Source organism: Colletotrichum scovillei (genome assembly GCF_011075155.1).
Source record: "Colletotrichum scovillei strain TJNH1 chromosome Unknown Contig00001, whole genome shotgun sequence".
NCBI classification, from domain to species: Eukaryota; Fungi; Ascomycota; class Sordariomycetes; order Glomerellales; family Glomerellaceae; genus Colletotrichum; species Colletotrichum scovillei.
In genome coordinates this window covers 2,171,942-2,186,466 of record NW_023336259.1, presented here as the reverse complement: position 1 = coordinate 2,186,466, position 14,525 = coordinate 2,171,942, and the positions used below count along the sequence as shown (strand labels likewise).

Sequence of the window (14,525 nt, the reverse complement as noted above, 5' to 3'; positions counted from 1 at the left end):
CCAGGGGAAGACGAGATGCGTCAAATGCAACCCAATTTTAGTGCAATTGCGACCCAGTCATATTGCATACCCTTGTGAAGCGCAAGATGTTCTCCTTTGCCTTCCAGAGCGCTAGCTATTGTACAGTTCTGCCGTGAATACCTCAAAGAAACGAAACCCCAGACCCTTTTATTCCCCGCCCTCGAGATCATTTTCGCCAATGTCCAATGTTACATGTTCGCTAGGTATTCAGGCCTGAGTGGCCTCCTCGACCTTGGTCTTTTTCGATGAGTCATCTTCCTCCGCAGGCTCTTCGGCCTTGCGCTTCGTGCCATTGGATTCTGCACCGTTTGCCTGGGTTTCTTCGGGCTTGGGCTCCTCCTTGGCCTTCTTGCGTACAAGGCCAGTAAGATCGGTAGCCGTCTTCTTAGCTTCCTCGACGCGAGCTTGTGTTTGAGCTGCAGATTCACCAATCGCCGCTCCAAGGATTCCGCCCAAGCCTTCACCACCGAGAGCAGCGTTGACGTCAATTGGTGGCTTACGAAGTTCCACGAGCTGTGCATGGTTAGCAAAGATACCGTCGAGGACAAAGTGTGGGAACTCACGCGCTGCTCCATATCCGCGATCATGTCCTTGACGTCGGTAATCGTGGCCCGGGTAACCTCGTTGTCTTCCGGAGATGCCATGGTCGCGAGTTCAACTTCCTTGTTCTGGAGCTTGAGCTTGGTGCTGTTGATGGCTGCTTCCAGCTCATTTGCAGCCTCCTCGCGAAGCTTCTCGTCGAAAGGCTTGCTCTCTCCTTGCTCACCCTCCTCCTGAGTGGTTGTGACGGAGGAGAACTCAAGCGCCAACGAAAGCTTGAAGTGCGCCTCAGCAATAACTTCCGAATCCTCGCTGTACAGCTCCTTCTTGTACTTCAAAGACTTGCGCGAGTCCTCAATGGCGTCGGGGTATCTAAATTTCTGTTAACGCCAGAGGCCTTTAGTGCAGGGTCCCTCGGCAGGCGCTCACCTCTCATTCTCTAGGGAAATCTCGGCAAGAAGATCATGGGTATCCGCAAGGCGCTCCTTGACATGCTTGATGCTGAGCTTCTCGCCATCGACTTGCTCTTGTGCTTTGCCATTAGGCTCCACCTTCTCCAACTCTTCCAGCTGTCTGCTGTAGAGAATGCGAGCCATGTCGAGCACGCCGAACGCAACAGCGAGATCGTCGTCTTCCTCCTCTTCTTCTTCATCACCCTCGGCCTAATAATAGGTTAGCTCTAATTGACAGTCGTCGACGGATCTGGATCGCAAGTCTTCAATCAACTCATTGATGAAAGAGCGAGACTTGTTCAGCCCGAGACCAACAGAACGGAATCTAGCTTACCTCCTCCTCATCCGAGTCGTCCTCGAAGTTTTCGTCGCCAGTGAACTGGAACAAGGGCTTCTTCTCCTCGACAGTCTCCTCGGGCTTCGCTCCGCTCGTCTCACTTGCGACAATCGCAACACCCTCCTCAGTTATTCTCTGCGCCTCGGTTTCGGCTGGCGCATCGGTCGACGTGGGCTCGGCAGTGGTCTTCTTCGGGGCCTTGGACTTGGGTTTGGCCGCCTTCTTCTCACCAGCGGCCTTGCCCCCGAGGACGTCGCTCTTGCTCTGGCCAACCTTGAACACACTGCGACCGTAGAGGAAGAGGATCTCAGCATTCGCAGGTTGCATTTCGCCATTGATCTCATCTTGCAGCTCCGCAGCCTTCGTAAAGCAGTCGGTAGCTTCCTCGTACTGCTTCTTTGCGTACAGAGCGGTTCCTTTAGCAGTCAAGTCGGCGAGGGTGACCTTCTTGGAGTTGACGTCCTCCTCAGACTCTTCGCCGACCGTGGCTGGCGTGTCTTGTTGTGTCGGCGCGAGCGCATCCTGCTTGATCTCTGGGTTTGCGACAGCCTCCACAGCTGGGGCCTCGGCGACGAGGGCCACTGCGACAGGGACCTCTGCGACAGGGACCTCTGCGGCGATCGTAGGCTGTTCGGGTGCGTCGGCCATTGTGGGAATTGAATTGGTGTTGCTGATTGATAATTGGAAGGATGAAAGAGCAAGAAGATTTGTTGACGATGAGAAACAGGATGAACGAGGTAAGAAAGGCAATTGCGGAAAGAGAATTGGCAGCCTTTGTCAGTCTGTGGTGTGACGCGCGAGCTCTGGGGAAGGCGCGTTGATTGGGGAACGAAGCTGCAGGGATAGCTTCCGTTCAGCACGTAAAACGAGTTAAAACCAATCAAAATGGCGGGTGTGTGGTAAGCTTCTTCACTGTGCTTTGCACTGTATGTTGCATTAATCCCATGGATCAATTCTGGGATAGGCCAGCAGGGTGTTGCTGCCAATGCCTTGATTACATGTTTGCCTTGGCAATTGCCGTACGCCTAAATGTCATTCCCCTTTCCTATCTCCTCTCAACAATGCCCAGTCTCTGGCTTGAACCGCAGACATCTGGTTGGAAAAGGAACTAGAGCTGCATGTTTGCTGAGGGCGTGCGACTTGGCTGTCCTCTCAAGTGAGCTGACGAGCCTTTGAAGAGACTCTGCCAGATGAAAGCCTCGCTCAGCAACAGCTCAATATCCTTCTCCGTCCAAGATTTTGTTGGCAAGCTTTGCAAAAACATCATTATTTCCTGAAAATCCATCTTGACAAGCTTATCCGACCACTTGACCAGGAAAGCCGCGCACACGTATAAATGAAACTCCGAAAAGCCTTGTTCTTCGGCCTGTAGGTGGTTAGATGGTGCCAGTAATCAGACGTCGATGGAATATTCTCACCAAGTACGTGTCCCACATCCTGATCGTATTCCTTACACTTATCTCTCTCATCAAGAGACAGTTCATCCATCGGAAGCTGAATTGAATGAACTCCACGTGCTCCTTTTCGAGGTGCTTCGCCAGCCCTGCATCGATCCTGGCAGTGAGATCGCGGAGAGCCGCAACCTGCCTCTGGATGCCTGGCTGAGCCACAATGTAGTGGTCTTGTATACCGTCTAGCAGCTTTGTCAAGCACCAGAACGAATCTGCTTCTACAGCGTCAAGAACCGATTTTGGCAGCTGACCAGGGTCCATGCCCGATTCAATATCGGAATCTGCGACATATGTGCTCAAGAAAACCTGCCAAAACGGCGTTACCAAGTCATTGATGCCCTGAACGTAGCCGCTGGCAGGGTGTCGCACTGCCCATAGGTACAGGATTCGTTCCAGAGATCTCTGCGTCGCTTCGTACGAGTAAAGTTCGATGTGGGGATTCGTTCTTGGAACGTCGATACTGATCTGATGCCAGATTGCCTCGTCTAGCCCTCTCGCTTTCCCGGGTGCCGCGGTGGTGGTGCCGCTTCCCCCACTATTGCTGCCGCGTTCGAAAGCCTGCCTGACGCCATCGAGATACTCTTTACGTTTCCTTTCTAGAGTTGCGACTCTCCTCTCGCTGTTGGTCGGTAGGTAGCTCAACAGGAGTTGCCATGTCATAGCACGAACTTCCTGGGGAACGCCGGACCAAGCTAGTTGCCGAAGTTCCTGTAGCGGTATTGTTGACGCCTGTAAGAGCTTCTTGAACTTGTTGATACGAGTAATTCGTGAATTCGCAGCATCAATCTCTTTCGGCGTTGCGTCGTCGGGTATAACTGGGTGATCGATTAAGTGCAGCGCGTTCGCCGGGTCTGTCGCAGTCAGCACGGTCCATTCCAACATCACGCGACACCACTTACCCCTCAAAATTTCTTTATACTGTGGACGCAAGATCTTGCCCTCGCTCTTTTTCGGCATTGGATAGGTTGGCGCAGGTCTTTCAATCGCGATGTCCGCACTATTCGAGTATCTCCTCGTGTGTAACCCTAAACCGAACGAGTCGTTCAAGGGCGACAGACCTCCGTTGGGATCTGACCTGTTTTGCGCGGCTTTCTTGCGTGTTCGTCGCTTCATATTAGACAGGCTCGGCAGGCCGAAGTCGTCACCGTCATCGTCCTCGTACCCCATCATGTCCTCCTCATCCTCGTCGGCTTTCCAATCATCGTTGGTGTTGGAAAGGAAATTGATATAACTTTTAATCGGAGGGGATGACAGGCCCGATTGTGGGCGCGAGGGGGGGGAGGCATCGCTAGGCCGGCCTTTGGCAGAGTGTGAGGAAGGAGGCGTCTTCGGTCTAGAGGAGGAGCTGGACAAGTTGCTGGCTCAAGTTAGCTGAGGGTGCCGGCGCGACTCCAAGATGGGAAGAGTCCGCACAGTGAATCGAACTTGAGGATATCGGCATGAGAGTAGGCTGCTCCGACAACCAGGTTCGGGTCGCGACCGGTTCTTTTCGATGCGTTCTCGCGTGGGGGCGGCTTCCAAAATGGCGATGCAGAACTACCCCAAGTCAGTTCCGAACTGCGCCGGCGATGCAGCCAAGGCAACGTACTCTGAGCGGTCTGCACCGTCAACGAAATATCAAAGTTAGCCAAGAATTTCCGAGCTTAGTCTCAAGAGCCGAGGCTATGCAGCAACGGGCAGCTCGAGTTCAAGAGATATGACGAAACCCACCGACTTGGACCATCTCCTGCTGCGGGGCAATTAGCATGCGATGACAGGCCCGGGCAGGGGTTTGGGGGAGCATACCTGTTGCGAGGGCTTCTTCCCACTCCCTGAAGAGGAGAACATGGTGATGCTTCTCTATTGAGACCGTGTCATTGTGTGTCTTGGTGTTGAGATGCGCCAGACGAGTCGCCTGAGCTCCGAACAAGTGACCAGTGGCCGGACCCTTGCCTCACATTAGTGTACCGCAGGCCGCTTTGAGCAGCAGTTGAAGTGGAGTGGGGGAGAGGAGGTCACTGTGGCTGAAGGATGCGGTTTCAACTGCGTTGATGTGGCGGTCGAGGTGCAAGTCTAAATGGTAGCGCAGATGCTTCTTCCACCCTACATTGATGAGGCGGGAAGGAATCTGGGGAAGTCTAATCAAACCACAAGAAAATATTTCCCAAGGAGAGGGTTCTTGCAAGGGATGTCTTCACTGATTGCAAATGGTAGAACTAACTATTGCGGTACCTTGCATGAACGGTCTAACTGTACGGATGCGGTTACCAAACTCTCATAATCTCATTACATGCCGCACCAAGCCAGTCTTGCAACCCAGTCACGTGACTCATTCCACCCAGGTACGGGACGAGTCGGCGCTTCCCAACACATCGCAGGTCCGTACTCCGTATGGCAGAGCGCGCACGAGCTTTGCCGATGCTTGGACCTTTCTGTCCTTCCCCCAGTTTTTGTAGCTCTGATTGGATTGAGCACGCCCATTGGCTCCGCCACAGTCTTAGCTCCACCTTCCTCCTCTTTCACTCAGGCTCTTGCCTAAGAAATATCCAAACAAGCGCTGTTGCGTACACGACGACCTTGTCCCATCAACTTCTCCGCAACAACACAACACGTTCTTTACTCTCCATTTCCTTTCGCCTTCGCCTGCATCGCCTCACCGATTAAAGCATCCTCGACACTTACTGAGCACTCGCCAGGATGACCGAGCCCGAAAATTTCGAGGAAGACCTCTTCGCCGATCTGTGAGTAATTACAAGTGTTGTCTGTCACCTTGAAAGACATGCTGATACGTGCCACAGCTACGATGATGACACCCCAGCGAAGCCAGCTGCCGCCCAGCAACCTGCGCCGCCTCCTGCCCCAGTCGCCGTTCCTCAACCAAGCGTCGAGACACATGCCGAACCGCCTCCTCAGTCTGAGCCGGAATATGGTGGCGGTGGTGGTGATGATCAAATGAAGTACGAAGAAGAGGATGACGATGATGAAGTAGACTTCAACCTAGGTGGTGATGGCGGCGGCGGCGGTGGTGGTGGAAGCACTGGTTATGCGCCGCCCTCGAATGGGTTTGCTGGCAACAAGCAAGAAGAACCCACGTACTCGACAAGCACGGCCAAGAACCCGAGTGCCAAGGAAGACGGGTAAGTTTTGTTTGCCAACTACGTGATTTTTTGCACTTGCTACACAAACCATTCCCCATGCACCCATAGTTGGGACGCATACCTCGACTGGATTAATCTGAAGCACTTTTGCTGCAGTTTGAGGGAACACGGGCATCAGTTGCCCCATGGTTACTCGTATTGGGCCTTCTTGGTCTTGGGAACTTGGATGGACAAGAGAGGGCATCGATACAAGACGTTGGCCAGCCACGTTTTGGGAAACATTCTTCAGGGCCATCAAGCAGGCCAAGGAAAACATCAGAGAAGACATGAGAAGCTTGAAGAAAAGCAAGAAAGAGAAGCCATAAAGAGGTACCGCGCAAAAAGTCAGCTGGAAAAGCAGCCTGAGATCACCGAGATATGCCGACGATAGTCAGTCATCAGTCAGTCAGATCAGGAGCACCCTCGTGCACCTTCTATAGCCCAGTCGCAGAGAGAACATCCTGCGGTCTTTGGCTGCTGTAGCAAGATTAGCAGCGGATAGCGCTCGAAGCTAGAGCTAGCAGAGACTTGACGATAGCAAAAGACACGAAAAATTCGACAATGACCAGGCTATCCGCTCCGCAATTCTCCCCAGACGTGAGAGAGTTTTTGTGGCTGGCTAGCGCTGCTCGCCCTCAACAATCATTTTGGCTGCGGCTGGAACCTGAAATCCTCGGCCTTTTCACAAAGGCACCGATGCTGATGGAAACCAACCCATGCACGTCACTTCTATGATGATTCTTCAACAACGGATTGCTGTCTGAATCTGCCGCTGGCCGCGAGGGGGTACCCGTCAAGGAGCATGTTATGACAGACATCGATCAAAATACCAATACACCAACGCCAAGAAATGCGATCTCTGGCTGTTACAAGCCAGGCAGCCCGTATTTTGAAGAGGGGGAAATCGATGGGCGACAGACGACTCGGCCAACTCATGGTCTCAAGGATGACTGCTCTGATGTAGCCATACGGCGGGAACTCTTATTGGCCATTGGTCCTTGTCTCCATGTCCGGATAATGCTTCCACTGCCCAGAACGCGATCATAGTCGCATGCATTTCTCTTTCAGAGTTCTGAATTTTGAGTCGAGTCATTGACTAATGTTTTCATGTCTGTAGCAAGATGTTCATTGGTGGCCTTAATTGGGAGACGACTGATCGTAAGTCTACGTTGCGTCCGCTTCTATGGCGCCATTTTCTAATACCTGCTAGAATCCCTAAGGGACTACTTCTCTCAATTCGGCGAGGTTGTTGAGTGCACCGTCATGAGAGACAGCAGCACCGGGCGATCAAGAGGCTTTGGCTTCCTGACGTTCAGGGACGCCAAGACGGTGAACATCGTTATGGTCAAGGAACACTTTTTGGATGGCAAGATCGTAAGATTCTCCTAAGCCAATTGCAATTCAAGCTGGACACTAATGGCAATCAGATTGATCCCAAGCGAGCAATTCCTCGCGACGAGCAAGAAAAGACCAGCAAGATCTTCGTCGGTGGTGTTAGTCAAGATACGACCGATCAAGAGTTCAAGGACTATTTCGCCCAATTCGGCCGTGTGGTGGACGCGACCCTGATGATGGACAAGGACACCGGCCGCCCTCGCGGTTTCGGCTTCGTCACATTTGAAAGCGAGGCCGGCGTTGATGCCTGCCTCAGCACCAGTCTCGAGATTCACGGCAAGCCGATTGAGGTCAAGAAGGCTCAGCCGCGTGGCAACCTTCGCGAAGAAGAAGAAGCCGCACGACGGGGAGGGAAATTCAGGAAGGGCGAAGACGGTGCCCAGGGTGGACAGGGCGGGATGGGAGGCGGCCAGATGGGTGCCGCAGGGGGCATGACGCCCCAAGTTATGGCACAATACTTCCAGCGCATGCAGCAATATTTCGCCATGATGCAGCAACAAATGGCTATGAGCAGAGGCATGGGCCCCATGAATCCGGCCATGATGCAGCAGATGATGCAAATGCAGCAGATGCAGCAGATGCAGAACCAGATGATGGGCCGCGGTGGAGGCGGCAACGGCCAGCAAGGCATGATGGGCCAGATGACGCCTCAAATGATGCAGCAGATGCAGCAAATGCAACAGCAGATGCAGCAGCAGATGGGCCAGCAGGGCGGTCCCCCATCTGGACCGAGCGGTAGCTTCAGCCCTCAGCAGCAAATGTTCGACCCATCTCAGGGAGGCCAGCCGCCGCAGCAGCCCGGCGGCGGACAAGGACCGCGTCGGGGAGGCAGCAGCGGCGGCGGAGGTGCTCCCCGTGACCAGTACAACCAGGCTGGCGCATATGCCATGGGCGGTGGTGGCGGTGCTCCGACATCGTGGGAGGGCATGTACGACGACGTTCCCCAACCGAACCAGGGCGGCCGGGGAGGCTTCAGAGGCGGCCATCGTGGTGGCTCTCACAGTGGTGGCTCCCATCAGGGATCACCCGATCCTGCGCATGCCCCGCCTGCCAACGCGCCTACAGGACCCAAGAACGCGGGCAGACCCGGCGCTAACTACCGCGGTGGTGGACGTAGCAGCAACAGGGGATTCCATCCTTACTCGCGCTAGGAGTCTCTGCGGCAGCCAAAGATGGCCTTTCTGGCATTGGAGAAGGAATCATAGGGGCGGATCGAGTTCGAGGCGCCATATCTCGTCGGCTAAAAGAGAGATATACAAGTTTGACGGTTCGATGAAAGAGGGCGCTGGGAAGAAACTGCATATACGGAACGAGGTAACGCGTTTTCTCTGAGACAGAGAGGAACCGGGACCGGAACCGGGGTACGGCTTGGGTTCGGCAGCTTTGCTTATTGCTCTCGCGAACTTTTTTTTTCTCCTTTCCTTTACACATCGTTTTTCCTGGGAAGTTTGTATTATACTCCAAAAGGGAGGGAAAAATAAACCATTAATCGGCGAACCTCAAGTCTGTGTTTCTTGTTGACGTGAATCTTGGGACTTCAAATTTGATACTAAAACGAGGAAACATTGCTAGAGGTTGTACATTCCGTGAAGCCTCGCGAGAAGCAGGACAAACCGGCAATATGTCATTCTATGAACGTCTGGATGAGGAAAGTCTTGCCCCGGGTTGACCTTCCGAACCGGGCCCGAAGCCGAAGTTGAATATGCCCACCTTTCGGGCGGCGAGCCGAGAGCTTTAGGTCAAGTAAACATAGGCGAAGTGAGCATGATAAGATGAAGTTGCTAAGATTATAATCCCAATTCCATGCTTAATCCAGCTCAAGCTCCTATGATAAATACATTACCTCAAACCTTTTTAATAGAAGTTGTTTCTTGTGTCTGTTCTTCAATACCTTTGCTGCTACCCCACATTCGATCTGCGATATATCCACTTGTTGACGGGACTGAAGAAGTCCCGGACCTTGCCCAAAGGCCGATGGGCGTCTACAAGAACAAATAGGCTGACGTTATTCAAAGTAGCCGCCCGCGGAAGGCGCATTTTGGGAGAGGTAACCAAAGACCGAAGATATGTCGGCATGCAATTCAACAACTGCAGCGTTGTGAGACGTCCATTTCCCCAGAACGCCGGACAACCACCGAGACTTCTCCATATCAAAGTCTGATACCCCTCGCTGCTGTCGCACTTTTTCCGACTCGGTCATTCCGGGGGATAATCTACTTAAATACCAAAACCCCACGCACAATGGTAATGAATGGGCTAAGATAGGAAACCAAGAACCGAATAGGGCGCGCGCAGGAGAGAGAGAAAAAAATCGAAACATGACAAGTCTGTAACCCCCAACCGTCCAACTAAGCAACGCATGTGATTTCTAATCAACCCCCTCCGTACCTCTACCCCTCCATCGTCCATCGTCGGCGTAACCGCGCAAGGAAAAAGTCTCACAACGCTAGAGAAAGGGAAAAAAAAACTGACAAACCACCCCCACCAAAGCCGCAAATCAACTGGACATTGCTCGCGCCCTTCCGCGGCGCATTTACCATACCTTAATTTCTCGGGTGCCCAAGATTCCAGACCATGAACCTTTTTTCTCTTGACTTTTCCCACCCTCCACCACCCAATCCCATTCTCCTCTTTTCCAATTTTCGTTGACGTGATTTGAAGGCACCTGCCTGTGATTGGATAAATAACCGCAAGCTACGGGAATCTTTGACAACCTACCCAGACGACCCCCCCCGCCGCCTATCGGGCTGAGCCGCAGTCAAACGCTGCGCCTACAGACCAAAAATCGACCACCAACATTTACCAATTGGACTACAGACGGACGACAAGGGCCTCTCCCATTCGGCTTGCCGAGACCAATTGCGCAATCGCAAGGAAGAGAAAACAAACCATTGAAGAAAAGACGTTCCCACCCTTTTGACGAAGCGCCGTCATCCCGCTTCGAACAGTTCCGCCTTGTTTTCCCGCTCGGGACCCTTGCATTGTGAGCCTGCAGGGAAAGGGAAGGAAGAAAAAAACGACAATCAGCCTGGTCTGACGTCTTATCAGAAAAACCCCTCCATACCGGGCAACGTCTCTGTGTCTCACCACTCGTGGAGCTGTAGAGAGTTGGTGTACAGTAGATGCTCTCCGACTTGATTATACCAAGCACTCTAATATCGGACCCTTCTTATCGCAACTTATCACCCCAAACATTTGCGGCCGGCGCGCGGAATTTCCTACCTTAGTTTTCTCGGGCCGTTTTGTTCTCATAACTCCGTCATCGTCCAAAACGCCGATCACCGGCCAAACCCGGCCGTAGCCGCAGCTCCTCCCAAAACAAACCACCAAGAAAAAGCCGTAGCCAAACATCACCACAAACCATGGGTCTCCTGCAAGTTTTTACCTCACTCGCTCCCACTATTCTATTACAGATAGTCCAATGATGCAGTCTCCTCTAACACTTTTCAACGTAGAGCACTGGGAACCCCTCTCGACTGGCCAGAGGCCAAGAAGAGTGCGGATCAGGTCCGCGAGTGGGGTATCAAGGTTCGAGCGCCTCTCTCTGTCTCTCTGCCTCTCACTATGAAACGACTTAGCACGAGGCTGTTGTTGATGCTCAGGGTCATGAAAGTGTTGCTGACCTAAGTTTCTTTTGGTTGGATTAGCAACTCCTGGAGATATGGAACAAGGCCAAGAGTAAAGAGCGCGATGCTATGCTCTGGGGAGATGAGGTATGTGAACACTGTCGTGAGAGATGATGCTCTGCTGCCTCATGCATGAGTGCCAGCGTCTCATGCTCTGACGGCACCCCCCAGCAACTGCGAGAGATGAGAGTCCGAGAGCTGACAATGTTCACGAAAGGTCGAGTACTTGGTCGTAACCTACTCAAAGGATGAGCCCAAGGTCCGCCTGTCTCTTAGACAAGCCGAGATTCTCACAGCACTCGCCGAGAGCCCGGATCTCGCAAAGGAGGGAGGCTGCGTACCAGAGCTGCAGGAAGTCGCCAGGGAACAGTCGTATGTTCACCCTCTTTCCTTCTCTGTTATCCGCCAATGTCCGCCACATGAGCCGATTCATGGCGCAATGCATCGAGAGCAGAAGAAGAGCCTTGCCTCGGTCATGCTAACCCCCAAACCACAGATCGGTAACCCTCCCCGTCTTCCACCCGGAATTCGGCCGCTTCATGCTCGAAGCCACCCCCGGCAAACCCTGGGGCATCGGCTTCAAGGAACTCCTCGACGTCGAGCCCGACATGAAGCTCCGCCGCAAGATCGCAAAGGACCACATGCACAGCAACGAGTACCCCATCACCCTCACAACCTTCCCCCGCATCGGCTGCCCGGGCGACTTCACGGAACCCTACTACCCTCCCTCGGGCCCCAAGCTCCGCTCCCAGTTCGTGCCCGACGAGATCGCCAACCCGCACATCCGCTTCCCCACCCTCGCCGCCAACATCCGCTGGCGCCGCGGCCGCAAGGTCCAGGTCAACGTCCCCGTCTTCCACGACACCAACACGCCCAACCCCTGGAAGGATCCCACCGTCAACCGCGACCTCCACAACTGGCCCGAGGACGACGACGTCCGCGACGGCGGCGCCGCCCCGGACAACTTTATTCACATGGACGCCATGGCGTTCGGCATGGGCAGCTGCTGTCTGCAGATTACCTTCCAGGCCAAGAACATCACCGAGGGCCGCAAGATGTACGACCAGCTGAGCCCGCTGGGGCCCATCATGCTCGCCCTGACGGCCGCCACGCCCGTGTATAAGGGATTCTTGGCCAACACCGACGTGAGGTGGAATCAGATCAGCCGGGCCGTGGACTGCAGAACCCCTGAGGAACTCGGAGAAAAGGTGAGATATTACAGAAGAGCACAAGCTGAACTATCCACTCACTCACATCTACCATCACTCTCTTCACTCCCTCTCATCTCACACCATGAATGTTTACACATACATCAAGATATATATATGTGTATAAACAACCTCAAGTGAAGACATGCTAACACCCCAACGCAGCCCCTGAAAAACGACCGCTGGCGCATCCCCAAATCCCGCTACGCCTCAAACTCAACCTACATCTCCACAGACCCGCGCCTCCGCCAGGAATACCTCGACCCGAACCTCGTCATCGACGAGTCCATCAAGTCCAAACTCATGGACGGCGGCATGGACGACCGCCTCGCCACCCACTTCGCCCACCTCTTCATCCGCGACCCCATCGTCGTCTTCGAAGAGGACCTCCAGGAGCTCGACCTCTCCAAGACGGACCACTTCGAGAACCTCCAGTCCACAAACTGGCAGCACATGCGCTTCAAGCCCCCGCCCGCAGACAACTCCATCGGCTGGCGCGTCGAGTTCCGCCCCATGGAGATCCAGCTCACCGACTTCGAGAACGCCGCCTTCTCGGTGTTCATGGTCCTCGTCACCCGCGCCATCCTCTCCTTCGACCTCAACTTTTACATCCCCATCACCAAAGTCGACGAGAACATGGAGCGCGCACACGCCGTCGACGCGGTCCTCAAGGAGAAGTTCTTCTTCCGCAGAAACCCCTTCCCCAGCCGCCAGGTCCGCGTCAACAACTTCACCCAGGGCGACGACGCCGCCACCTCGAGCAGACCGGGCTCCCACCCCGGCTCCGCAGTCCCCAGCCGCCCACCGACCCCCGTCGGCCCCGTCGAAGACGAATACGCCGAAATGACAGTCAACGACATCATCAACGGCAGCAACCCGGACTCCTCGGACGGCTTCCCGGGCCTGATCCCCCTCGTGGAATCCTACCTCGACAGCGTAAACGTCGACGTCCAGACCCGCTGCGAACTCGACACCTACCTCCGCCTCATCAGCCAGCGCGCCTCGGGCCAGCTCGACACCGCCGCCCGCTGGCTCCGCAACCTCGTCGACGTCCACCCGGGCTACAAGCACGACAGCGCCGTGGGCGAGGACGTGCAAAAGGACATCATCGCCGCCGTCGTCGCCATCGGCGAGCGCGAGACGGCTGGAGCCGGGTTCGCCGGGCTGGATATCCACGGCCTGCCGAAGCTGCTCGGCAACTTCCGCCGGGGCTGCGGCGGCGGCGGTAGCGGTGAACAGCAGCAGCAGCCGGAGGTCTCCGCGAGGAAGAGGAAGGCTTCTGAACAGGCTTAGATGCGGCATCCACGTACGTAGGTCGGTAAGGTACGTAGGGTGGTTGAATCACTAGTACTACGGAGACATGGAAACGCTGTCACGACCGAGGCATCGGGTTCAAAAAAGCAAAGAATAGGAAGGCGACATCCCGAAGGCCAGGGGGTGAAGGAAGTGAATAGGAGGGAGCAGAGTAGGGTCTCGATGTCATCAGCCACATGCAAGCTCGCATTCGGCGGCGCCTTGGATAGGATTTTCGTGCACGTAATGAACTCATAGACTCAAAAAGCATATATTAAGACAGCAATGGCAAGTTCCATCATGACGTATCTTGTATGCGAAGGGGATTGAGAGAGCGTGAGAGATGTCGGCCGTAGGCGTGAACCATGGACCAACAACGATGCCAGCGTGGGAGTAACTGATTAAGCCAAATGCGTAGTCGGTTGCGAACATGTCTCATTCTGATCCTGCGTCGTCGATCCAAGATCCAAGACCAAGTGAAATTTGAGGTGGTCCACGATCTTGGATCGAGTGACAGACCACAGGTCCCAGCCCAATGTAGGTGCATCATCAGGCTGCTCGGCTTCCCTAGCCTGACTGAAGGCATCGAATTCATGGCTCCTGTGGAAGCAGGAACCTGGCACACTTCCCGTCTTTCTCCAGCGGAAGCTTTGTTTGTCTCCCTCCCGCAGAGGGCTAGACTAGTAGGAAGCCAGGGATTCCCATAATGACTTAGAACCCGTGGCGGTATTCTTTTCGATCTACTGGAAAATGAGATGCCTGCGTGAACGTGTTCCTACACTCCCGAGGCGTCTCGAAGGTGAGACAGTTATCGGGCTTCCACATGACGAGTTCATTTTTCCTGTAGCCTCTTGATTCGAGGCTGCGCGGCAATTCCACAGCCCTTGGCTTCCAAGCCGCATGGCAATGTTCCGGAAAGCTGGGACCGGCCGTAAGTTCATGATGGAGAAATTGGAATGGCGCATGCTGATGGAATTTCCCGTTTCCAGTTTCCAGGGAAGGGATGACCCGGGAAGCCGGTAATCTGGAAACTAAAGGGGGGTGGGTGTGTGGAGAGAGGCGTGTCGTATACTGGCTTTGCTTGCT

The 14,525-nt window shown here is 54.3% G+C and overlaps 4 protein-coding genes across 4 annotated transcripts; 2 read left to right on the top strand and 2 right to left on the bottom strand.

The window, feature by feature from the left end:
* Positions 1-91: 91 nt before the first annotated feature.
* Positions 92-2,152, bottom strand: HER10_EVM0005208 (histone H1-binding protein). The gene is made up of 4 exons (XM_035474830.1): positions 1,348-2,152; positions 991-1,223; positions 585-933; positions 92-534 (listed from the first exon to the last, which is right to left on the bottom strand). The coding sequence occupies exons 1-4, from the start codon at positions 1,996-1,998 to the stop codon at positions 229-231; spliced, it is 1,539 nt and encodes a 512-aa protein (XP_035338327.1). The 5' UTR covers positions 1,999-2,152; the 3' UTR covers positions 92-228.
* Positions 2,153-2,252: 100 nt separating this feature from the next.
* Positions 2,253-5,025, bottom strand: HER10_EVM0009621 (GTPase-activating protein gyp1). The gene is made up of 6 exons (XM_035483100.1): positions 4,512-5,025; positions 4,390-4,399; positions 4,215-4,337; positions 3,701-4,158; positions 2,769-3,652; positions 2,253-2,716 (listed from the first exon to the last, which is right to left on the bottom strand). The coding sequence occupies exons 1-6, from the start codon at positions 4,582-4,584 to the stop codon at positions 2,459-2,461; spliced, it is 1,806 nt and encodes a 601-aa protein (XP_035338761.1). The 5' UTR covers positions 4,585-5,025; the 3' UTR covers positions 2,253-2,458.
* Positions 5,026-5,337: 312 nt separating this feature from the next.
* On the top strand, positions 5,338-8,807 carry HER10_EVM0012208 (nuclear polyadenylated RNA-binding protein). Its single transcript, XM_035481607.1, has 5 exons — positions 5,338-5,521; positions 5,579-5,917; positions 7,035-7,075; positions 7,128-7,291; positions 7,345-8,807. The coding sequence occupies exons 1-5, from the start codon at positions 5,478-5,480 to the stop codon at positions 8,461-8,463; spliced, it is 1,707 nt and encodes a 568-aa protein (XP_035338984.1). The 5' UTR covers positions 5,338-5,477; the 3' UTR covers positions 8,464-8,807.
* A 1,116-nt stretch (positions 8,808-9,923) lies between these two features.
* HER10_EVM0010772 (glutamate-cysteine ligase) lies at positions 9,924-14,022 on the top strand. The gene is made up of 6 exons (XM_035480221.1): positions 9,924-10,685; positions 10,768-10,840; positions 10,960-11,025; positions 11,156-11,310; positions 11,435-12,146; positions 12,312-14,022. Exons 1-6 carry the CDS (start codon positions 10,675-10,677, stop codon positions 13,437-13,439), a joined length of 2,145 nt encoding a protein of 714 aa, XP_035338866.1. The 5' UTR covers positions 9,924-10,674; the 3' UTR covers positions 13,440-14,022.
* Positions 14,023-14,525: the final 503 nt, after the last annotated feature.